At 45.6% G+C, this 23034-nt stretch overlaps 4 protein-coding genes across 5 annotated transcripts; 2 read left to right on the top strand and 2 right to left on the bottom strand.

Moving 5' to 3' along the window:
- Positions 1-4638: 4638 nt before the first annotated feature.
- sprb (sepiapterin reductase b) lies at positions 4639-8455 on the top strand. Its single transcript, XM_080004184.1, has 4 exons — positions 4639-4768; positions 6605-6833; positions 7021-7311; positions 8027-8455. The coding sequence occupies exons 1-4, from the start codon at positions 4661-4663 to the stop codon at positions 8215-8217; spliced, it is 819 nt and encodes a 272-aa protein (XP_079860310.1). The 5' UTR covers positions 4639-4660; the 3' UTR covers positions 8218-8455.
- A 1595-nt stretch (positions 8456-10050) lies between these two features.
- Positions 10051-15801, top strand: smyd1b (SET and MYND domain containing 1b). 2 transcript variants are annotated; one of them, XM_080003924.1, is made up of 10 exons: positions 10051-10338; positions 11327-11503; positions 11781-11994; positions 12318-12448; positions 12682-12720; positions 13516-13711; positions 14762-14854; positions 14984-15147; positions 15263-15431; positions 15541-15801. In XM_080003924.1, the coding sequence occupies exons 1-10, from the start codon at positions 10217-10219 to the stop codon at positions 15703-15705; spliced, it is 1470 nt and encodes a 489-aa protein (XP_079860050.1). In that variant the 5' UTR covers positions 10051-10216; the 3' UTR covers positions 15706-15801. The 2 variants fall into 2 exon arrangements, with proteins under 2 accessions (XP_079860050.1, XP_079860051.1); XM_080003925.1 differs by lacking the exon at positions 12682-12720 and having other exon boundaries at positions 10052-10338.
- A 268-nt stretch (positions 15802-16069) lies between these two features.
- LOC307232969 (fatty acid-binding protein, liver-type-like) lies at positions 16070-16902 on the bottom strand (the record flags this gene model as incomplete). The annotated part of the gene is made up of 4 exons (XM_080004183.1): positions 16070-16120; positions 16213-16305; positions 16441-16613; positions 16836-16902. The coding sequence occupies 4 exons, from the start codon at positions 16900-16902 to the stop codon at positions 16070-16072; spliced, it is 384 nt and encodes a 127-aa protein (XP_079860309.1).
- A 2849-nt stretch (positions 16903-19751) lies between these two features.
- On the bottom strand, positions 19752-21207 carry LOC307232772 (isotocin-neurophysin IT 1-like; the record flags this gene model as incomplete). Its single annotated transcript, XM_080003926.1, has 3 exons — positions 19752-19897; positions 20169-20373; positions 21088-21207. The coding sequence occupies 3 exons, from the start codon at positions 21205-21207 to the stop codon at positions 19752-19754; spliced, it is 471 nt and encodes a 156-aa protein (XP_079860052.1).
- Positions 21208-23034: the final 1827 nt, after the last annotated feature.

Below are 23034 nucleotides of genomic sequence, written 5' to 3'. Positions count from 1 at the left end.
TGTTGTGAATGACATAATAGCATAAATTATATTCCAGTGAGCAAGAGAGAGGGAGGGAGGGATAGAGGGAGAGGCAGAGAGAGAGAGAGAGGGAGAGAGAGAGTCGTGAGGGGAGGGGACTGGAGCAGGGAGACAGGCAGGGTGTCCTTACTACTACTACTACCAGTCACCCAAGTGGAAGTAAACCTCTAGTACATGGGCCGAGGAGGGAGAACCAGTGGCCTTACTGCGCCTCTCCCCATCTCTCTCCCCCCTTCTCTCTCTCTCTCTCTCTCCCCCTCTCTCTCGCTCTCTCTCTCCTTCTCTCTCCGCATCCCCGGGCGGCAAGGGCGGCTTGAGCACAATCCGCATCCCAGCCCCTCGATCGACCGCGTCTCTAGACAAATAACGGGAGATCGCACGGAAGGGAAAAGATAAATAAATTAAAAAAAAAAAATAATAATAAATAAAATAAAAATTAAACACGGCAAACGCGTGCACGAGTCTCGCCGCAAACCCCGAAAATGCACGGCGTCATTGAGCGCGCGCGCGGCACCGTGCGATCGCGTCGATCCACCGACGGTCGCGCCGCGGCGGGTCCGTCGTCGAAGGGCTACTCACTGTCTGCGGTGCGCGGTGTCCGTCCTCACGCGCACCTCACCGGCGACACCGATTGAAAAGGTTTCGCTCGCTGCGATGAATCGCGTCGGCGGCGGTGTCGCGGTGTCGCGGTGTCGCGGGGGAGGTGGGGGGGTGGGGGGGTGGGCGGGGGGGGGTGCCGGGATGCCGCCCGTCGTCGTGCCGTCAGCGTCGGATGCTGCTGACGATGGAGTCGGTTGATGCGCGCATCAGCTGAGAGACACACCCACCCCTGGCCACGCCCCCCCCCCCCACACACACACCCCCCCACCCCCACACTGGCGGCGCGGTGGACTCGCCCCCTTCGTGACGCAATGGGGGGCGTCATCTCGTGATTATTACCGGTGGAAGAAGTACAAATTCAGTGAAAAGTACAAATAGACACGAGTGAAAGTGGTGTGAGTAGGCCTCCTACTTACTGTTAAATGTACTTAAAGTAGTGAAAGTAAAAGTAGACATACTCATACCCAGGGCCCTGATATAATAGCTATAATATTATAATATAATTGATATTGAATTGAAATATTGAAATATAAAATCTATATCAACCATTCATTTTTTATTTATCCAAGCAAATCAGCTTCAAGTGTGATTAAACTATAAATGACAAATAAACCTCTTGAATCCTGAATCTTGAAATGCAAGGTACATGAAATATATATCTATCCTCAAGCATCATTTTGTAGGAAAATATTGAAAAATGAATCGTTTCTTCTGTTACCTGAGAGAGAGTGGGAGCTGGGATCTATATTTGGACCAAGTGTTGATCCTCAGCCTGTAGACCCTGCTCTTGGTGGTATTTCACTGCGGGCTATTACTGCACTTTGTCAGGATATTAAATATATAAAACTTAATTGGTTCTCCACGGATAGGCCAGATGCCCTCATACACACCAACCCCATTTAGTTGAGCCCTCTGTCTCATTCTACAAGGTTTTACTGCAATTTTCTAAACCTGTGATGGAACTTGTTTTCTCCACCGGATCAAATTGATTACCATCATACAGTAGCTTCTCTGTGCTTAAAAATAACGTGAAAAAGACTTTCAACAACAAAAACAACTTGTCCGCCGCAGTAAAGAATACAGAAGATGGAATTACTTTAAGACGGGTTTTCCCCGACAAAGTAAGCAGTGTTTTTACAGTAACATGTGGTGTTTTCTTTTATTTATTTAAGAGTTTACTTACTGCTTACATGTATTATGCGCACTATATTTCTCATTTTAAGATATTTTCTCTGTTGCAGGGCAACCTTCTTTATTTTTGTTTGTTGCTGTACCCATCTTTTTCCACCAGGGAGCAGAAACACACCGTTTACAGTGTATGTCTGTGTATGCAGGAGTTTTTGGTAATACTGTAATTATAAACTATTTCTGCACCCTGCTCGTGTGGGGGGAATTTGGATTGGATATTCACCATCTTATCATAAAGAGAATTGGAAAAAAATAAATAAATTATATATATATATATATACACACACACACACACACACACACACACACAAATAGATATTTACAAAAATAGGCAACATTTTAATTATCTTTAAAAAATTACAAATTAAAAGCAAACGGGGGTATAGTACATTGATAATTGATAGCTAACACATCACAATGGAACAGCATCCTGCACAATTTAATGTGAAGATAAAATAAGAGCATGAAAGAGCTGGCTTATTATCAAACATGTGACAAAGGATCCTCTGACTATTTATTTGGTTTCCATTCAGATTGGATCCAGTGGGAGTCATGTGCGAGTGAACAGCCTCATCCGTTAAAGGGTCTGGACCTCTCAGACAAACAGCATGTAAATAGTTTAAAAAAAAAAAGCACATTTACCTTAAAAAGACAGTTCATTTTGAGTTCAGAGATCAATCCAGGTTTCATGCCTTCAAGTGTATTTTGAAAACTAGGTGTAACCCATATAGTGTAAGGTCAAAGTCGCCGTCACACCAGGGCCTGTTCCTGATCTGTGGTTTGGAGTTTGAGCATCATTTTTGCAGCGCTATCATTGGCCAAGAGAAAATCTAGAACCTATAATGGCCTTAGAGACACATGGCTGAACTCCAATTTCTGTCAAATATTATCGAAGGACTTGTACACTAACTGAATAAATGTTGCTCGTTATCCTTGACATTCCTTCACATTTCGCCAATTCCCCTCTGGGGATCATTAAAGTGTTGTGTTAACTTATCTTATCCACCTCTGCCCATATAATAATAAAAATCACAACTATGATGTAACTATTGTAGACCACTAAAAGTGAGATAAACATACGCTTGGTCAATTATAAAACCCTCACCAGGCACCATGTCCTTAGACCTACAGTATCAGGCCTGAGAGTAGGCGTCAAAAGCCAATGACCGACTGGTGAGTGACTGGTGTAATAATAATGAGGCAGGCCACTGTTAACCCTCCTCAATTTTACTTCAAATGGTTTTTCAGGGCTCCAGATAAGCTTTTTCCATTAGTGGCACTGGTGATCCCTACTGAAAATTTAGGAGAACCACTGAAATCGACACGCAACACAACACAGTCATTTTTTTTTTTCCAATCGCAACTGTATTACTGATAAATGCTTTGGTGATAAATAGATAATTTATAGAAATAACAATGTGCTGTTTTATTTCAAAGGAAAAGACAGAAAAAAAATCACTGAGTTAAATTGTGCCTTTTTAAACACACTAAATAATAGTTTAACACATGTAGGTATGTGTTCAGTCCATTTCTGTCATTAACCGCGTACACACACACACACACACACACACACACACACACACACACGCACACACACACACACACAGTCAAACGATGGTTAGATTTTTGAAGGCTATTCGAAATGTAAAAGAAAATTACGTTCGAAATCTGAAAATTAACATTCTAAAAAAATATGCAGTGGTTAACTTTTATTAATAATTATTTTATATTAAAAAAAACGCACGTGCGCCGCTCCATGCGTTCTGTTTTGTTTCTCCGGCAGCTGAGCCGGGGCCGGTGACAGCTTCATGCTCATTCAATAAAATAAAATAAATTTAAAAAAGCAAAAAGGTTTATAAAACAAAGATGTTCCGGGATCTGCCAGCAGCACACGGCCCGCACAGCGCACTGCGGCCCGGGACAGAGCACAGGGGTCTCACCGGGGTCTCACCGGGGTCGTTTTTTGTTTATTTGTTTTTTCAACTATTTTGGGGGGGGGGGGGGTGGCGCTTTCCAAAATCCTACAAAATAGCACGGAGAGCAGAGGAACAAAATAAAAGGAGCAAATCATGTTATCCCGGAGAAAGGTGCCGCCCCACCTCCCGGTCAGGGTGTCCGCTTCCCGGAGGGGATGGACGAGGAGGCGGCAGCGGCTGGGGGCCACGATTGGACCATTAACATTGTGGACGATAGCCTAACGCGCAATTACACCCCGAAAATGGTCAGATTGTAACATTTTAAAATGATATGTTGTTGACAGCCCTAACACACACACACACACACACACACACACACACACACACACACACACACACACACACACACGTATACACACGTATACACACACACACACAGACACACACAGACACACACACACACCGATTCTCTCTCCCTCCTAGGGTTTCACATGATATACGATAATTTAAGAAAAAAACGGTCTGCATATTTGCAAGTCTGATGCTCCTAAATTTAGTCGCACTGTCTCCAAAAATTGTCGCAAAATGCCACTAAATGTTCACAGTCTAGAGCCCTGTTTGTACTGATGAAGTAAGGTGCTCAAAGACCAATAAACAAACAAACAGTATTTTGTGTAACACAAAAGCAGGGTTATTCAACTGCAATCTACTGAGGGCCCGATTTTCTCCAGTTAAACACATTAAATGGTTGAACTTTCTCAATTCCTCATGTGAAATTCAACGTGACGCCACTTGAAGTCCACTCCTCTCCTCTCTGTCGCAGATCAGCATTCATCGTTTCATCCCTGCGTTTCCCCCACTTGCTTCTTTTCAACTCCGTTTTACTTCTTTTTATTCTTCCGAATCTTGAAAAAAAGAAAATAAATCAGAGAGGGATGTCTGTACCAGGGATGATTTCCTCTGTCGCATGGAAGACTTTGGGCCGGGCCTTCTGCATCATCACCGGGGCCTCCAAGGGGTTGGGACGAACGCTTGCACACCAAGTAAGTTTTTATATTATATACTAATGTGGTGTGGGGGTGCTGTGGTTTGGTCTAAGCAGCCACCCACACCTGTCGTGGGTCTAGGAAACTGAACCCGGGATCAGAGGTGGCCCGTCACAGCAGTCAACGGGCAACAGGTGAATCACCCATCCCCACAAACACACACATGGGGAGAGTCTCTGTCACGACATGGGTGTGACACATGACATGACAAGGTTTATTGCATGTAGGCGGCGGTCAAAACCATGAGAACAGTCAAAAGGCAAACTTAACGGCAGGGAACCGGCGGGGAACTAGGGTCCAGGGAAACAGGCAGAGAATCAGTGTCTCGCGGAGTTGGCAGTGATACCAACACAGTGGCTACGGCAGGGCGGGTAGTACAGAGGATACCACACAAGGATCTGACAAAGACAGAGCGAACGGGGAACAGGAGAACAGGAATACAAGAGCGACGAGGAAGGTGAAGACAGGTGGCGAGATTGCTATATGAGGACAGGTGTGCAGTTCCGGGGAACCATTTGTTCAGCAGGGGACTTTTTTGTTTAAGGTATGGTAACCCGTCTTTCAGAGTACGATCTTTTGCTATGTTCAGGTATGGGGACCCTCCGTCAGATTCTGCCCCTTTAGGTAAAGGAACCCTGTTGCAGGTTTTTTTTTCTCATTTTTCACTCTGCTTTGTGGGGTAGGCTTTGGCCAGGGATTCTCCCTGGCCTCAGCTTGGTGTTGGGTGTACGTGGTGTGGGGGCGGGGTGGTTTAAGCAGCCACACCTGTCATGGGTCGAGGTAATTGGGCCCGGGATCAGAGGTGGCTGTACACCTGTTGCTCTTCAGAGCAATCAATGATCAACAGGTAAATCACCCATTCCCACACACACGGGGAGAGCCTCTGTCGTGACACATGTCCGTCTGCTCCCGGCTAAAGATTCTTCTTCTTCTTGTTACATCTTACCACTCTCTGGAATAAACTGGTGTGTTTGGATTATCTTTGCCTGTGTTGCAGGTGGAGCTGCCGCAGCTATATGTCACAAAAAGTCTGATTAACTCAAAGTCAGTTTCATATTTCACATGTTGACATTTCCTGAGACCAAACTGTTACTGCGTTAAACTCCAGTAAAATTGTCATGAACGGCAATGAATCCTCTATTCCCTAAATCCAGGATAAACAGACTCAAAAGTAACATTAGACAAACAATCCTTTGTAAATTCACGGATTGTGTTGGTGCTGATTTGTTTAACACCACGTTTTGCTCTCACATGATAACTTAAAGACTAAGTACTTGTAAGGTGTGATATTTAGATTCACTAGTGCACATTGTACTGTACTGGTTTTTAAAGGCAAATCACTTGTTTAACAGCTCACCTTCTCCATTTCCTCTTGGTATTTTGTTGATCTGGCTTCAAGTGCATAGATGTACAGAACTGACACAGTCCAATCCATTACCAATTCAAGATGTGTTGACCGCTAGGGGGCAGAAAACTCATCTGGACTGTAATGAGAAAATGCACAGAACTCTTGGAACATGTTGAAAAAAAAACCATCCTATTGCTAATTTGAAAGATGATGACATTCACATTTTATATGTTTTCCTTCCTTGGATATTAAACATTTTCCAACGATGCATCCTTTGAAATTACGCTTAGACTTAAAAGGATCAATTGTGTCATGAGATCATCATGAAATAATTGTTTCTGTCTGTGACATCTATATTCAAAAAAGGGTATATACAGGTATATATATAATATTTTTTTTAAACTGTATTATGTGTAGAATCTATAGAAAAGAACGACAGAATCCACCCTGATCTACATTAATGTTAATGTCTTTCCCTCCTCCAGGTGGCCTGTTTGCTTCGGCCCGGCTCAATCCTGGTGCTGGTGGCTCGCTCCAGGCTTCTTGTCCAGGACCTGAAGGAGGCCCTGGAAGCTTCCACCGAGGGCAGGGGTCTGACACTGCTCAGCCTGGCTGTTGATCTGGGCACTAAGGAGGGCGTGAAGGAGACTGTTAGAGTTGCACAAGAGCAGGCGACGGAGAACATAGATCACATGCTTGTCTTTAACAATGCCAGTAAGACTCCCACTCTGCCAAATGGGTTTTTTTATAACGCACATTTAGTATGAAATTATGATTGTGTGTATCGCTGCTTCAAGTATGAAAGTTTCCGTGTCATATGATCAGTCTTGGTTCCGATTGTACGACCCAGCCGCCACGTCCCCAAAACACTATCCCCCAACCTTGTCTTTGGTTCCTCTAGGTTCCTTAGGGGACATGTCCTGGTTTGCGGGGAGCTTCACCGACCTGGACGAGGTGAACTCCTACATGTCCTTCAACGTGAGCTCTCCCCTGGCGCTGACCACGGGGGTCCTGCAGGCTTTTCCCAGTAGATCTGGCCTGAGACGAACTGTGGTCAACATCTCTTCCGTCTGCGCCACGAACACCAAGCTCTTCTGGGTTCTGTACTGCACTGGAAAAGCAGCCAGGGAGATGGCGTTCAGGGTTCTGGCTGAAGAGGAGCCTGATGTATGGGTCCTCAACTACTCCCCAGGTACACATTTATTTTTGCAGCAAAGGCTGAAACAGAAGCCTGGTATATAGGTGGGGCATTTTCGTCTGCCACATGCCCCCGGAGTGGCGTTTTCAGGGCCCTCCGGCACAGAGACACAGACGACAGGGTAGAAAACACAGGATTGTCATGAAAAGGGCTCCTCTCCTGTGTGCGTATGGGGATGGGGGTTTTACCTGTTGCTCGCTAGACCAACCAACAAGCAACAGGTGTACAGCCACACTGATCCCGGGCCCCAATTACCTAGAGCCAGGACAGCTGTGGCTGCTCAAACCACACCATCCCCACACCCCAATAGGATTTTTGAGCCCCAGACAAATATTCGAGATCTGAGGACAATCATAAGGCTTAGACTGGTCTGAGACTCTTGTGAGAACAACAGGTTGGTTTTATTGTCGTTTAGGTCTTAAATCTCAGCTCCTATAGTGTGTAGTCGAACCCCAAAATGTGTGATCCTTGGGATCAAGGTCCTTCTAAGTCCCAGAGTGTGTGCACTCTTGGGATGTGGAAAAAAACTGTAGCCCCCATATTTTACATGCATGCTGTTCAACGGTTAAAAACGTTTTAAAGACATTTTACTGACTTTTTACATTTTACTTTTACTGGGGAACTGACTAAAATTGTATCCTAGTGTCTGAATGTCTCTCAAATGGAGCCTTTCTTTATATTTTTGTGCGGGGGGGGGGGTTACTTTCAGGTGCCATGGTCACAGATCTGCAGAAGGAGGCTCGGGCGTTCACGGCTGACGTGGAGCTCTGTCAGTCCTGCTGCTCCATGAACGCTGAGGGCCAGCTGCTGTCCTGCCAGGAGTCCGGGGCCAAACTGCTGCAGATGCTGCTGGATGGCGACGTCCCCTCCGGATCTCACCTCGACTTCTTTGACGACTGATTAGACAATGTGGTCACCAGCCCAAGTTTTGTCTTTCAGCAAAAGTGAATAATGTCCGGCTCTTTGGGAACATTTTATTCTTCACAATAATTATGCATGTTTTCTGGTTGCTTTATCTATTTGATCCCGTATAGTCGATCTATGTTATCGTCGTGACTGTATTCGCAAATCTTTGCATTTTTATTGCTTTTTAGTTTTATTTATTATTTAATTATGTATTTATTTCTTGTGTGATGTTAGTGGTCATTTAAATAAACTCCTGTGTAAAAGATTACTCTGTATGCATCTCCATGTCCTACGTCCTGATTAAAGGTGCGGTTTGTGGAATTTACTGAATCGACTTGGCCGAAACGGAATATCATATTCACAAGTATGTTTTAATTAGTGTATGATCCCAGGAAAATAAGAATTGTGGTGTTTTTGTCTCCTTAGAATGAGCCGTTCTTATCTACACAGGGAGCGGGTACGCTTCACGGGGGCCGCCATGTTGCACCACAGACAAACCAAACACTGGCTCTAGAGAGGGCCATTCACGTATTTCACAAGTTTCGCGGCCACCGCGTCTTCCAGGGAAGCCACCGTGTTGCACCACCATGGGGAGAAATTTTCAGTTGGTCGCAATCTGCAACCTCACGGCTAGATGCCACAAAACTCTACACACGGCACCTTTAACACAGAAATGCCAATATTTTCTGGGGTGTCTTTTTTACTATCATTTCTCACCCCGCCCTCTAAAGTATGTCTGCTATATGTCTGCGTTTTACATTAGTGTTGCCAAAAACCATCCCCACCACATTTCCCGTATCAGTAGAATAAACTATACTATAATATACTTTGACTATTCTCTGACTATTCTCCCAGTTATCAGTTATCTAATCACACGGTGGTTTTTATCAGAATACATGAATTGACCACTATATAAAAGTTTTCCATCCAGACCCTCAAGTAGTTTTTCTCTCTTCGCTGCTTCCTATGCCACTGAAATACAGGAAATTATAGGAACAGAATGGGATGGAGTCCAATATTATAAAATAGAATAGAACAGAAACACATTATGATGTGTTAATCTTTGGTTTGAGATTTGAAAATAATTTTGCCAACTTTCATTCCAATAAATCACATTACATTTGAGTAAAATATGTCTTCTTTCATGCATTCATCTAATGAATGTGTGTCTTTGCAATGCTATTGTCCTGTAAAACCAATCAATTCTGTTTTCTGTTTTTATCACTTTTTACCTGACTTGTCCCCCCCCCCCCATTTTTTCCCTATGATATTGTATTAATTTAAATTCTATCCAAGTTTTCTTGACTGAACTACTGGGCACAGTAGGTGATAATTAATCATCTGTGTAGCTATGTCTTTATTTTTAACACAAAAGCAGTAGTAAACAGGTTGAAGGTGACAGAGAGAGCGAGAGAGAGAGAGGGAGAGAGAGAGAGGGGTGGGTGGGTGGGCGGGGGGTTAGAGAAGCTGCCAGAGGGACAGAGACACGTCTGTAACTTCCAGCAGCTGTCCAACGTCACCGCCGGTCGCCACTGACAGACAGGTCCAACTGGGGGACACAAATAGCTCCCAGGACTTGGCACCTACCAAGTCAAACATTGCTTGTTTATTTTACATTTTTATGAAGTGCTGGGATTTCACGAAGAGGTTAAATTCGATTAAAGACTGTAAAATGCAGCGACAAGAGCAATACATTTCACGGGACAGTGCTTCTGTGAATACTCGGATCGATACCCCCTCATCCCTTATCCGTCTCACTTGGTACAGTTCGAGAGGTGGACGGTTATTTTAGGCCCCCGAGTGTGGAATGCCCATTTGTTAGACCTGGGGCATAAAGAAGGCACAGAGCGCTCTGGGAGTTCCTCAACTCCTCCACTACCGTATTTAGCCGCTCTCTCCGCCCCCTCGGACCCTCTTTCTCCTCCGGTCTGTCGGACTGACGGCTCGTCCGCACACCTCCCCGTCCTTGGACGACCAAGAACACGCAGGCATCATGGAGACCGTCGCGATATTCCAGTCACCTGGAAAGGGGAGGGGACTCAAGGCCACCAAGGAGTTGTGGGCCGGGGACGTCATCTTCTCTGAGCCCAGCCTCTCCGCTGTGGTGTTCGACAGGTACGGTGCCGCGCACGTGGTGGAGTCATTCGAAAAAGGCCAACCTGATGCTTGGCAGGGAGGTGAAGTGAGGATTTCTCTCTACAGTATTCTTTAAACTGCTTTAAGGAACTGGCATAAGGAACCTAAGCCAGTTCAACTTTGTCGGAAAATCTATGGTTTGCAAATTAAAATGCATTTGCGAAGGTTTTACCAACCTTTTAGGATAACACCAGAGTGTCGTCGTTATTTTCTGCTTTAAGAAAAGCAAACTGGCAGATGGTCTGTAAACAATGTCTAAGTTCAATTAATGGGGAACACTCACACACACACAGACACACACACACACACGCACACACACACACACGTGGTATGCTCTCCAACAAAAATAAAATAGCTTGAGAGAGACCTAAAGATGACCCACATAACAAAAACAAACCATAAAATAATCCACACATCACAGAATCAGTGTTCATACAACACACACCAGTTAAAGGAAGCTACAGAAAGTAACTCGCAAAATACAGCCTTTTTCGTTTCGACAGCATTTGTAGATGATTTGTCAAACAGCACAGAACGGGAGGTGAAATAGTAAATTAAGGCTTGAGCCCTATAATTTTTTTCGGAATGGGACCTTTGTCCACAGAATTTCAGGTGGGGGCAGATCGAGGGACTTATTAAAACGCCATCATTAAAGATTAATTTCTGGTTTTATTATAAATATTTCATTATGTTCAGACAATGTGTTATCATTTGTCCTTTGTGTAGAGGCACATCCAGGTTGGTTAAGTATAAACCCACTCCTGTATTTAGAGTCAACCAGGTCGATTTTTCTCACCGGCACAACTCAAAGGTGCAGGGAATGAGTGAAATCCGCTGGATCAGTGCACGGGTCATGGACTGTGCATGAGACAAAAGGAGTTTTCCACCCCGGTCTCCGTGGCAACAACAAGGGAACCCACGCCAACCGATCTCCCTTCTCTTGTCGGACGTTTCTGCCTTTCTCCAGCCTAGCGGATCGCGTCTGCCACAGCTGTTTCCGATCGCAGTCCAAGCTGCAGCGCTGCGGCCAGTGCAAATTCGCCCACTACTGTGACCGCACATGCCAGCGTGCAGGCTGGGCCGAACACAAGGAGGAATGTGGGGCCATCAAAACCTTTGGCAAAAGCCCCAACGAGAGCATTCGGTGAGTAGAAGTTAAAAGTGCAGAGGTACATTTCGATAGGAAAGGTGCCGTACATAGAATATATCTGTCATGTCTGCCAAGTTAGACAGAGACACATCCATCCATCACAGTTAAGAACGGTGGTCTTAATATTCAGCTAGTGATAATGGATTTAGGGGGTTTGTGGTTTACAAGGTTCTATCTCCACTAACAAGAAAATGTATATGGCTCAGTGGCCTCTAATATACATGTTTCCACTGATCAAATTCGATGACGTGTGTTCGTAATCGCAAACCAGGCTGGCGGCCCGCATCATGTGGCGCCTTGACAAGGAAGGAGGCGTCGTGTCCGACCTGCAGCTGACCACAGTGGACGAGCTGGAGGACCACATTGCCGACATGCCGGAGGACGAGCTCAAAGAGCTCAAAGTGGACATCCACAACTTCTTGGACTACTGGCCGCGCAAAAGCAAGCAGCACACGGTCGACAACATCTCACATATTTTCGGGGTGGTGAGTTCTCTGTCGCCGTCCCGAGCAATGTGCAGACGCAGACAGGGCCAGGAGATGCTGCAGGAGCAGGAGATTGTGCAGGAGAGATAGACAGGACGAGGAGATGGAGCAAGAGATAGACAGGACCAGGAGACGGCGCAGGACTTAGAGAGGTCCAGGAGATGGTGCAGGATTAGGAGATGGGCAGGAGACAAAGGAATCAACAACATTATTCCAAACTTCCGAAAGTCCCAAAGTGTGGACATGGACACTGATTTAAAAAAATAAAATAAAATTGTAGTCAAATGTGCAAATGAGCTTTCCCTTTCATCCATTGCTCCCAGGTTAATTGCAATGGCTTCACCGTGAGTGACCAGAGGGGTCTTCAGGCCGTTGGTGTTGGTCTGTTCCCGAACCTGTGTCTGGTAAACCACGACTGCTGGCCCAACTGCACGGTCATCCTCAACCACGGCAAGTACGTAACACGTCAGTCTGTTACACTGAGGAGAGGTCACGGCATTAATCAAAACGTAACTGTTTTTTCAGTTTTATGTTTTTTTTTTTTAATTTTAATAAAATGTGTGTATGCATAGTGTATGTGATACATGTGATACATGTGATACGTGTGTGTGTGTGTGTGTGTGTGTGTGTCTGTGCGTGTTCGGTGAGGAAAAGTAGGGTGTAAACTGCTTCTTGTTTGTCTTTCAGCCAATCGGCTCTGAATACAATGTTTCACTCTCAACGGAGGTGCGTTACCTCAGTCTTTTTAAAAAATAGAACCTATTTAAGCATCTTGAAAAACACCACATTTACAATTTGGATAAAAAAAATACCACCACCCCACCCCTTCCCCCGCTATCACCACGCAGTAACCGCACCATCCACGGTTCCATTCCATCGCTCGTTGAGAAAGATCTCTTTGTTTCCGTAGAGTGTGGCTGTGATGTGGCCCCATGTTTAGAGCGGTTTGTCCACACGGCATGCGTTTGGATGCTCTAACAATCATCTAGCTAATTCAGCATCACGCTCACGGCCCTGACCGCTACGCCGCCCGGACGCCTGATTCCCGCCCGGACGTCTCCCCTCCCGTCGAGCACACATTCCCGCTTGTCCGTCCATCCGTCACTTTTTGTGTTTCCGTTTTCGTCTCACGGTGTGTGTGAGTTTTACGCTTTTAAGTTGAAAGCGTTTTTCTTTTTTTTTTCTCTGTGTTGTCTTTTTGGATTTTCAGAGCTAACCCTAACCCCAATCTGACGGCTGCAACATTTCACTGCAGACACATGCGGCGTATCCCGAGTATTGAGAAAAGGCACATTGCGAATCAATGCAACATGGGAGACCCTAAAAGTAAAGCTATTATGTTCACAGAAGACACCTGGTCGTGCATATTTATATCTTTATCTCGACTGAACCACGTCAAAGAGGTTTTGTCACTTTATTCAAGCCAGTAGAATCGGAAAGAAAAGGTGTGATGCTGTTATCTGACCCCGGGAATCTGCACGCATTTATCTCGTCCCTTATCTCCCCGTCTCCTTCCCTCAGGATCGAGGTGCGAGCCTTGGGTAAGATCGAGGAGGGAGAGGAGCTGACGGTGTCGTACGTGGACTATTTGAATTTGTCGGAGGACAGACAGCGGCTGCTGAAATCACAATACTTCTTTGACTGCACGTGCGACCACTGCAAGGACCATGCAAAAGACGACCTGAAGATGGCGGGAAAGGAGGTGGAGGGAGTCAAGGTGCGTGCTCACGGACGAGTTACAGCATCTCGACAGATTTACAGTAAAGACACGAAAGCAACGACAACAGTGATTTACAGCAATCTGCTTTCACTTTGGTGTTTGCTTTTGAAGAAATCATGAAATTGTTATGACGCATGATTCAATACCTTCATAACGGCAGAATGACCATGGAATCATATTTACACATATCTTTCCTTGTGTCTATTAATAGAAAAGCCTGAAATCACGTCTACTTTTCATCTTTGAAAATTGCATTTCGGTGAACTTCGTCTAGTGTGTGTGTGTGTGTGTGTGTGTGTGTGTGTGTGTGTGTGTGTGTGTGTGTGTGTGTCTGTGTGTGCATGTGTGTATCAGTGATCTGTTCTATGTCTAGCTATAAATAACAGGAGTTATCAGCAGCATGTACAATACGGGCTCAACAATGGCCTGCCCAGTGACGCCAAATCATATGCCAGGCTATTTTCAAAATAATGAGCAACCATAACCAAATTCCACAAGGCAGTAGGTCAAAGCAAGAGGAGCATTAGACATTTAACAATAGTTTTGAAGAGAAGATGGCTGTGTTAAAAAAATTTTGAAGTTATATCTCACCATCAGAATAATATCTGTACAATTATGCTATAAGACTTAAAATCCGTGAATGGGTTTTTGTCAGAGAATCAAATCAGCGTCTTTTTAGAGAAAAACATTTGATTAAAAAAAGACATTTTTAGCATCGAGGCGTAGCAGACCAGCCTGAGGTTCTCAGAGAGGGGGCCTTGCAGCAGTTCTGAGTTCTACCCCTGGCACGAGATAAAGGTTATCAGGCCTGTGATATCATGGTGCACTTTTGAACCGCAAACTACTAACCCCTTTTGGAGACTATTCTTGGGATGTGGCAGGGTTCATTGAACCCCAGCGTGCGGGAATCAAAGCCCTATGTTGTCTCATTTCATATTGCCCAGTGTGTGTCCTGGGGTCCAATACAAAAGCACCTAATCATCTATGTTTTACCACCACAATGACTTTTGCCAATCGGTCATTTTAAAGTTCACCCTCCGCTCTCAGGTACCTGAGGAGCAGGTGAAAGAAGCATCCGATTACTGCTTTCAGATGCTTGAAAAGGTCGACAAGGCTCGTTTAAGCGGAGACTACCATGAGGTATCGTATCCATGTTTGAAGCTGTAACGATATTGTCGATTTCCCTCTGCGAGACAAACCGTTAACCGCCCCCCATTGTCTTGCAGATAAACATGTTAATTCTTGTTTCTCGCTGTTCTCTATCCCAAGGTGGTGAAGATGTGCAGGGACTGCATTGGGAGGGCGGAGCCGGTCCTGGCCGACACTCACATCTACCTCCTGAAGGTGTGGAGCGTGTTAAGTGAGGTTCAGGCTTATTTGCAGTTCTTTGAGGAAGCTGCAGATTTGGCTCGCAAGATGGTGGACGGATACAAGTGAGTAACAGACACTGGCACAAACGCCAAAGGCTGAGATCATTTGAGCACATAACCTAGCAATACATTTCCACACCAACCAGCACTTTGTAATTGAGCCACTTCACCCCAACAGCAAACTCTACCACCCGAACAACGCAGCCCTGGGCCTGGCCACCATGCGGGCGGGAGTCACACACTGGCAGGCGGGGTACATTGAAGTTGGTCACGGGATGATCTGCAAAGCCTACGCCATTCTCATGATCACCCACGGCCCGACACATCCCATCACCAAGGATCTAGAGGTGAGACCCTGTAGCCTCAGGGCAGGTCTCTGGAGGAATTTTGCCTCCAGGACAAGGTCACTTATTGGCAAGAGGCAGTTTAGATATTCACTCCCTTGTCCCCCTTCAGGCAATGCGCATGCAGACCGAAATGGAGTTCAGGATGTTCAAGCAGAACGAGTACGTTTACCACAGTATGAGAGAAGCCGCGCTGAAGAACAGACCGATGGCCATGATGAGCGAGCCGCAAGGTGTTGAAGAGGGAATCAAGAATCTTTTCCATCGGAGGAAGTGATGTTGGAGCCCCTTCAGTTGATCATACCGTTGCTGCTAGGGAATGTATTTTGTTTAGGCTTGTTGCTAACATGTCATTAAAGTCATTTAGACACCACTGCTGTTTGCATTGAAAGTTACGGCACAAACTGAGGGTTTGCACCTCACGCATCAGCCATATAGTGGGTATGGGGCCCATATAACATTTACCCATAGCACAGTCAATGCGCTCTATAAGAGACTTCAATTATCAGGTTAAAATGAACACATGACTGGAGTAGTTATCCTTTCAAGAGTGCCAAATGAGGAACTGAAAGCCACAATCCTTTGTCATAGGACAACAAAAATACACACGGTTATGCCTTTGAGTTTTATTTGTGCAGGTATTACAGACGTTTGCTTATCCTCTTGTAAACAAGACCACCCAGAGTCATAGTCTGAAAGAAAAAATAAAAGCACAGTCATTAGAGCACAGTCTCCAGTCAAACACCAGAAAAAAAAAAACAAAAAAAAACACTCCTCTACTCACATTGACAATTGTGTTCCCATCCACCAGCTCCGTGACAGACTCAATTCCCTTCAGGGAGACCTTCAGCTTATTGCCTTCACGCATGACCACAGCCTTGACGAGGGATGAGTGCAAGCACATGATAACATTCAGAAGTTAACTACCCAACAATTCCACAGACATTTGCTAAATTTATCATAGTTATAGACGCAAAGAGAAGTCAGACGACAGCACTCAAAGTTCTCGCACCTTGAGCTTCTCTCCAGTGACGGTCTCCAACTCAGCCTCCTGCCCCAGAGTGAAGGAGTTGATGAGGACCCTCGACCCGGTGGTGACAGTCACTTTAAAGTTGTCCCCGGTCTCCTCAATTTCGGAGATGCTCTTGATGTCTTTGCCCTTCTGGATGAGCTCGTCAGGGAGACCTTAAAGTAAGAAAAAAAAAATTTCCAGAGTCAAATCAGAACCATGCCAAATCATGATTAAATAACACGCGCGGCTTTAACGTCGGCCCGGACCCTGGAATTCAAGATCATGACACGCGCTCCAGAAAGACACTCTGTTTCCGCACAAAACCTCGTCCAACGCAGGAACCTGAATTTGTAGCCTCGCGCCTGACAACCCCAATCAACATTACCCAAACCTACCAATGGCCTTCATGAAAGGCTCAAAGTTCTCCTGCGACTCAAGCTGGTATTTCCCAGAGAAGGACATGGCGAGAGCAGACCACAAAGGCAAAGAAGTGCAGCGTCACACAGCTGTTTTATACTGAGACCGTCCCCCTCTGCAATCATTAACCACGGCTGCCTCCAATTAATGTGACTCCGGCCCACTGCTCCCAATTGGGCTCAAAGTAGAGAGGAAGATAAGCAGAAGATGAAGAACGGACAGTGCCGGGGGTCATGCAGGATATATATTAAGAGTTTGTCTGGATAAAGGTCAGGAAGCTTTCACAGGAAATTCCTAAAAAAAATATATATATATCTAATGTGACAACGTGTTCGGTGATCAATATGACCCCATTGGCTGTCAAAAACAAGTTCTGAGATCTGAGTTAACCAAGCTCATCTTCGATCGTGTCAGGGATCACGCCCTTAAAACTGCTGACTGGGCTTCCAAACAGGATCACACTTCTTGTCTTCGGGGAGAAATGGCTTTATTTTAGGCTACCCTCCTCCTCCATTCGCCTAATCCACCTCCTTCCCTTTCCTCTTCCCTGCCCTTTAATATCTATTCGGACCTATAACACTGAGCTAAGATGAGGAATTGAGGAGGTAGGTCTGCATATTGTAGGTCTGCATATAGCTCATACATCATGAAAAGTTCTTGTAGGGTATTTCTTTTTATTAGGATTCAGAAACTCAGGAGGAGAAGTAAAAATCCAAAACGGTAAAAACTGCAGCGAATCAAACTGTGCTGGCTTCCTCCCCAGCTTCTAAGACATGCAGGTTAGGATAATAATAAAAAATAAAAGATAATCTCACTGACAAACTGTCTTTGTTCGACTCTGGATATCTTGTGCTTTGCAGGTTTTTCTTCCCACCCAGTGAGGTTTTGTTTTCCCGTCCTGTGAAATTTTTGCAGTCATTGCAGTCAGCCTTTTGAGATCAATACCGCCAAGAACCCGCTCCTCATGACGACACCGTTGCCTCACTGTGAACTGTGCTCTGCGTCCCAGCATGCATTGCACCATGACTTGCAGCTCAGGCGACGATTTGAAAAACTGTGGTGAGAAACACTGTTTAGAGATAAGCTCTGTCAGTCAGCCAAGCGCACGTAATGGAAAACATTTTTTTTTTTCTAAAGGGGCGATAATGGGAGCGCTTGCGACTGAGCACCAGGTTTTGAAGGTTGATTTGATTTCATTCATTGAATCCGAAATGACAACAGAGGATTAAGGCTTATCACACGCGAGATTAAACCTTGGAATTAGCAAAGCCGCGGGACGCCGTTCAAAGGTGACTGCCGCTCACGATAACGCTGATAACTGTTGCAACAGCGATAGTCTGTGGTTGGGGGTTGGGGGCGACAAACTAGACTCGCTGATATCAAAGGTCACACGCATGCAGTCTCGTAAGTGTCCGAGATCGTCTGCCCCCTTTGTTTGTGGATATACACTACGTTGATGTACATTGGTGGAAAAGTCGTGGAAAGCCACACTCGAGTAAAAGCAGAGCTATCGTACTAAAAACTACTCTGGTAAAAGTGACTCAGGTCACTCATTCGAATACTACTTGCGTAAAAGTCTTCAAGCAGCTGATATTTAAGCTACTTAAGTACCAAAAGTAAAAAAAATAAAAGTAAATTCTGTGGAGAAAAAAAAGCCAGGCTTTTACATTTTGCTAAGAGCCTTTTTTGCTCTGATTATATTTTGGTCGCCAATATTTTCGTATTTTTAGGTAAGCGTAAGAGGCACTTAATTCTGCAAGACGCAGCTTTAAATATGACATAAGAAAAACATTAGTTGTAAATATGGCCACGGGCATTGGCCTCTCATCAGTTGTGCAGGTGCAGGTACAGATGCGGGCGCGGGTACAGGTACAGGTGCAGGTGGAGTGTAGGTGCAGTCAAGGAGCAGGTGCAAGTGCAGGTGCAGTTGCAGTTGCAGGTGCGGGTGCAGATGCGGGTGCATGTGAAGGCACGGGTGCAGGTGCAGGAGGGGCAGCATCACCGCTGGAGGAGGCCGTCGCCGTGGTCGTCGCTCGCCAACACTGCTCTAGTTGTGTCTCTCTGGGACACGCAACAACTAACCTTGACACGGGCGGGGTCGCCAGGTCTCCATGACAAACCCAGTTACCCCCGAACCGCCCTTCAACAAATAATCTCTTGAACTTGAACTTGAACTTGAACATTTAAAAAGTAGCCCAATTCCAAAAAAAAGAAAATTCCAGAAAAAGGCAGGCCTGGTAACTCTGAACACACGCTTGAGAGTGTCTATTTACACTCAACATAAACCTTGTGATAACTGCCTTTCATTAACATCATTGGCAACAAGTTTTCAACCGATTTTATTTTGTAGCGAGTACCAAAGTTGTTCAGGGGAAAAATATCAGAGTAAAAGTCAACTTTTTTGGGGCTAAATGCAGCTACAGTAAGTAAAAGTAAAAGTCGACAGAAATATAATGACTGAAGTATGGTGCAGATACTCCCAGAAAATACTTAAGTACAGCAATGACCTATCTTTACTCGTTGCTTGACACCCCTGCTGAGGTAGCCGAGGTGTAGTCAAATGCTCTCCAGGTTTGTTGAGCTTCGAGGAGTGATAGAAGAAATCAAAGCCACCACGGTTTACACTCTCCCCTGCTTTATTCCAGAATACACACACCAGGACAACACACACTATTTTCTTCTATACATATAAATATATAAACAAAGGCACTGCGCAGAAGTAGCCAGGGCTCCGGTGGGCGACGCAGCCAGGTGACGGCGCCGAGAGGAGCCCAGTCACGGGGACGGAGAGGACACAGCAACACATACAAATAGTTAAAACTAGGACCACACCTTCCCTCCCATCCCTACATCTAACGGGAGTCGCCGGGGGAACCCTGGGTCTCAGAGGCAGCTTATTGGTGGACTCGATGGGGGAGGTTGTGGCCGGCCAGATGCATTAGCCTGAGGAGGAGGTCGCCGGAGTCGCTGTTTTCCCATTGGCCGGTTTGATCGTAGCCTTCGTCTTCGACGAGGCAGGACTGGTCGGCGGCGCAGCTCTCTGGGATTAAGGTCGTAAAACAGAAAGGGTGCGTCTGATGAATTTGTCTGGCAGAGCCGCAAAGGCATTTAACGAGGCAAAACCTACAGTGTAGAACACAGACGCACCGCAATGAAAGCCCCGTGTATGCCGCGGCTGGAGTTTTATTTTCCTGCTTGTGGCCACCATCTTGTCTCAGCCATGTCTCCAACTGTGGTTCTATGCATGACTAACCTGTTTATACAGCTTCTACTGCTACAGAATGACCACATTTCCTCTAAGAGTTCCATACCGGCGTCACAGCACAGCCCTGAGGCAGCGCAGCGTCCTCCCTCGGAGCCGCAGGGCTTCCCTCCCGCCTGGCAGGGGGTCAGCAGGTAGTTCTCCTCCACACAATGGGCCGTTTCGGGGGAGCCCAGGAGGCAGCCCAGACCCTCCCCGCAGCAGATGTTGGGGCCAAAGCAGCGGCCCCTGTCCCCGGGGCCACACGGCATGCACTGGAGGTGGAGACGACAGATTCTTATTACAGCAAACTGCAGGGTTTCAGTATGAACTTGCAAACCGTAGAGAGTAATTGTGTGAAACTAGTTGACTTTCTGGACGTGGTTCCTCCTAAACCAGGGGTCTCAAACTGCACGCCGGATGTGGCCCGCGAAATAATAAATGTGGCCAGCTACATGGTGATAATATATTGATAAAATTGGCCCACAAATAATTTTTTCTAACCACTAATGCTTAATTAATCCACACAAATGTACTTAATGTTTTCAAAATATAAAACAGAATGAAATAGATCACAAGAGAGCTATTTCTTACAGGATGACGAGGCAATTCACTGTGCGGGAGAAAAAAAAATTATAATAAAAATAAAAAACAGGCCCTTGAAGTTCAACACGGCCCCCCTAGAAGAAGACAACCTGGCCAGTGGCCCCCAGGTCATTTGAGCTTGAGACCACTGTCCTAAACCTATGCAGATCTCCCTGACAGAAATGAAGATGTCTGCCTAGTGTTTCCTTATTTTTCTGCGGGAAAGCACCAGCTATTCCCATGACAGTGCTATCCCATACAAGCACAATACAGAAATTAATAAAAATAATAATAATAAGTGATTTCTCAACATTTCATGAGTGAATGGCCATCAGCCAGTGAGACGTGAACTGAAGTGAACATACACTTTTACTCTGTCTGATAAGGGAGGTGTTGTCTCTCACCTTGCGTTGGGGGGCGTCCATGATCGACCTCTTGCCTCCGATGGGGCAGTTGGAGATGTAGCAGGCGGAGCACACGGACAGGAGGAACAGGAAGGACACGGACGCGGCGGCTCCAGTCATCTCTGATCTGAGGGAGGATGAGAGTAACACGTAAAATACGCAAAACTCCTACAAGTAAAAGGAGAGCGTGCACTCACCAGCTGCTGTAGATAAGTCCAGAAAGTGTTTCGGTTTCGGTCAAGGCCGGGATTCTTTTGCGGCTCTCCCTCCTGGCGCCCTTTATATCCTCCCCGGCCTCGTTCCGAGAGTGACACAGAAACCCGAACGCCACTTAAGGGTCCTTAATGAACCTCTTTCAGACGCCGTGACCCGCGGTGATGGAGCTATCCGCGGGCGTGGTTCACTGACCTTCCCATTAGGGATCATTAGACCTGGGCCCCGCCGTCCGTGATGCTGCATGTCACAGAGCGCGTGGAGGTCAAAAGGGTCAGGAAGAGTACGGAAAGATGAAGAAGACGATGACTTAAGAATGTCTGCTAAAGTTGCATACTAAAGATTCTCTCTCCAAAGTACCTTCTATGTCCTTCGGGAGGAATAAGACAGCGGAATGACGGGGGATATAATCCCATAATATTATAGAGAGAATTCAGAAAATGTGAATGCAAACACAATGAATCAGTGTTAAAATATTTTGTTTATTCACGTTGAAAGACTCATTTTGGTAGAGGTTTTTACATCATTTGTTAAAATTGTTAGTAAATACATCCTTAAATAAAGCCTTGGACTGTAGAACATTTCACTGTCGAAAACACAGTTGCCACGCCACAAACTCTTGTGACGTGTAGGTGTCAGGGCGGCGTGGGGTCAGTTTCAAAGTGTCCCCAATATACATCAGATCATTTTCCGGCTTAATAATGAAGCTCCTAATTATTCATTGGAATTGATGCCCACATTATCTGAGGTTATGGGCTAAACACTCTAATGACACAATTAATACAGGTAATTGTGAACTGGAGGTTTCACCGTTTCAATTACAAGCGCTCACTTAGCAGCTGCAGCCCCAATGAGTCACGGCCACGCCCTCCCTGTTAGTGATGGAGGAGTGCTAATCGACAACTTCTTCCTCTGATAACTTAAAAAAAGTTGATGTGGCGGGCTGAGGGCGAGCCTCTTCACTTTCGACACGCCACCGTGGCCATTATGCGGAGCGGAACGAAACCCAGCCCCGCTCTCTGAAGGCCACTCAGGGAAGGAGCGGAAATACTACACTCAGGCACTCTATTGTCTAAAAATCAGTCGGCAACAGGCCAGTGCTGTCCTCTAGTGGCCCACAACACATTTCATCTATGAGTCAAACTCTAAATTTAGATTAATAAACTGCAATAAACCATAAAAAAAAAAATACACACGCGGCAAACTTTGGTTCCGCTGCATTCAGGTATTTGACACCTCGTGCCTAAGTCCTGCTCAGACTATTAACAGCACGTTTTATTTGGTTGATAAAGTTCTGTTTTAAATTAATACTTATTAGGCCTTGCTCAACCCCTCTCCCTTCTGTCCCTTGTGTAATCAAAGAAGTCATGAGACAGAATGACAAACCTCGCGCATCTCGTAGGTGGATAAGCAGTTCAACCATCGACGCGCATAGCCTTTCATATCGCCCCTGTGTCCTTCTCCCCTTTGTGTTTATGTAAGTTAAGTGGATGTTTCTTCATCTGCGAAAAAAAGTCAACAGTGCAAAACATCGGCAGCAGCGGCATAAAAATGCTATTCTTCAAGGCAAGGACGAAGAACAGGCAAAGGACACTCCTAATGAAATACTCAAAGGGACATATGTTAAGGCAATTGTGGAGTGTGTTTGTGTGTGTGTGTGTGTGTGTGTGTGTGTGTGTGTGTGTGTGTGTGTGTGTGTGTGTGTGTGTGTGTGTGTGTGTGTGTGTGTGTGTG

The sequence above is a fragment of the Zeus faber genome (genome assembly GCF_960531495.2).
Source record: "Zeus faber genome assembly, chromosome: 7".
NCBI lineage: Eukaryota > Metazoa > Chordata > Actinopteri > Zeiformes > Zeidae > Zeus > Zeus faber.
The sequence above is the reverse complement of the archived record's forward strand: the minus strand, read 5'-3'. Positions and strand labels throughout refer to the sequence as shown.

What these genes read in the sequence shown, in the direction of transcription:
- sprb (XM_080004184.1), top strand. Translation starts at nt 4,661, where the DNA reads ATGTCTGTACCAGGGATGATTTCCTCTGTCGCATGGAAGACTTTGGGC. An exon ending in GCTTGTCTTTAACAATGCCA is followed by an intron (nt 6,834 to 7,020) that starts GTAAGACTCCCA and finishes TGGTTCCTCTAG; the next exon opens with GTTCCTTAGGGGACATGTCC. An exon ending in GGTCCTCAACTACTCCCCAG is followed by an intron (nt 7,312 to 8,026) that starts GTACACATTTAT and finishes GGTTACTTTCAG; the next exon opens with GTGCCATGGTCACAGATCTG.
- smyd1b (XM_080003924.1), top strand. Translation starts at nt 10,217, where the DNA reads ATGGAGACCGTCGCGATATTCCAGTCACCTGGAAAGGGGAGGGGACTC. An exon ending in AGGAGGTGGAGGGAGTCAAG is followed by an intron (nt 13,712 to 14,761) that starts GTGCGTGCTCAC and finishes CTCCGCTCTCAG; the next exon opens with GTACCTGAGGAGCAGGTGAA. An exon ending in CCATCACCAAGGATCTAGAG is followed by an intron (nt 15,432 to 15,540) that starts GTGAGACCCTGT and finishes GTCCCCCTTCAG; the next exon opens with GCAATGCGCATGCAGACCGA.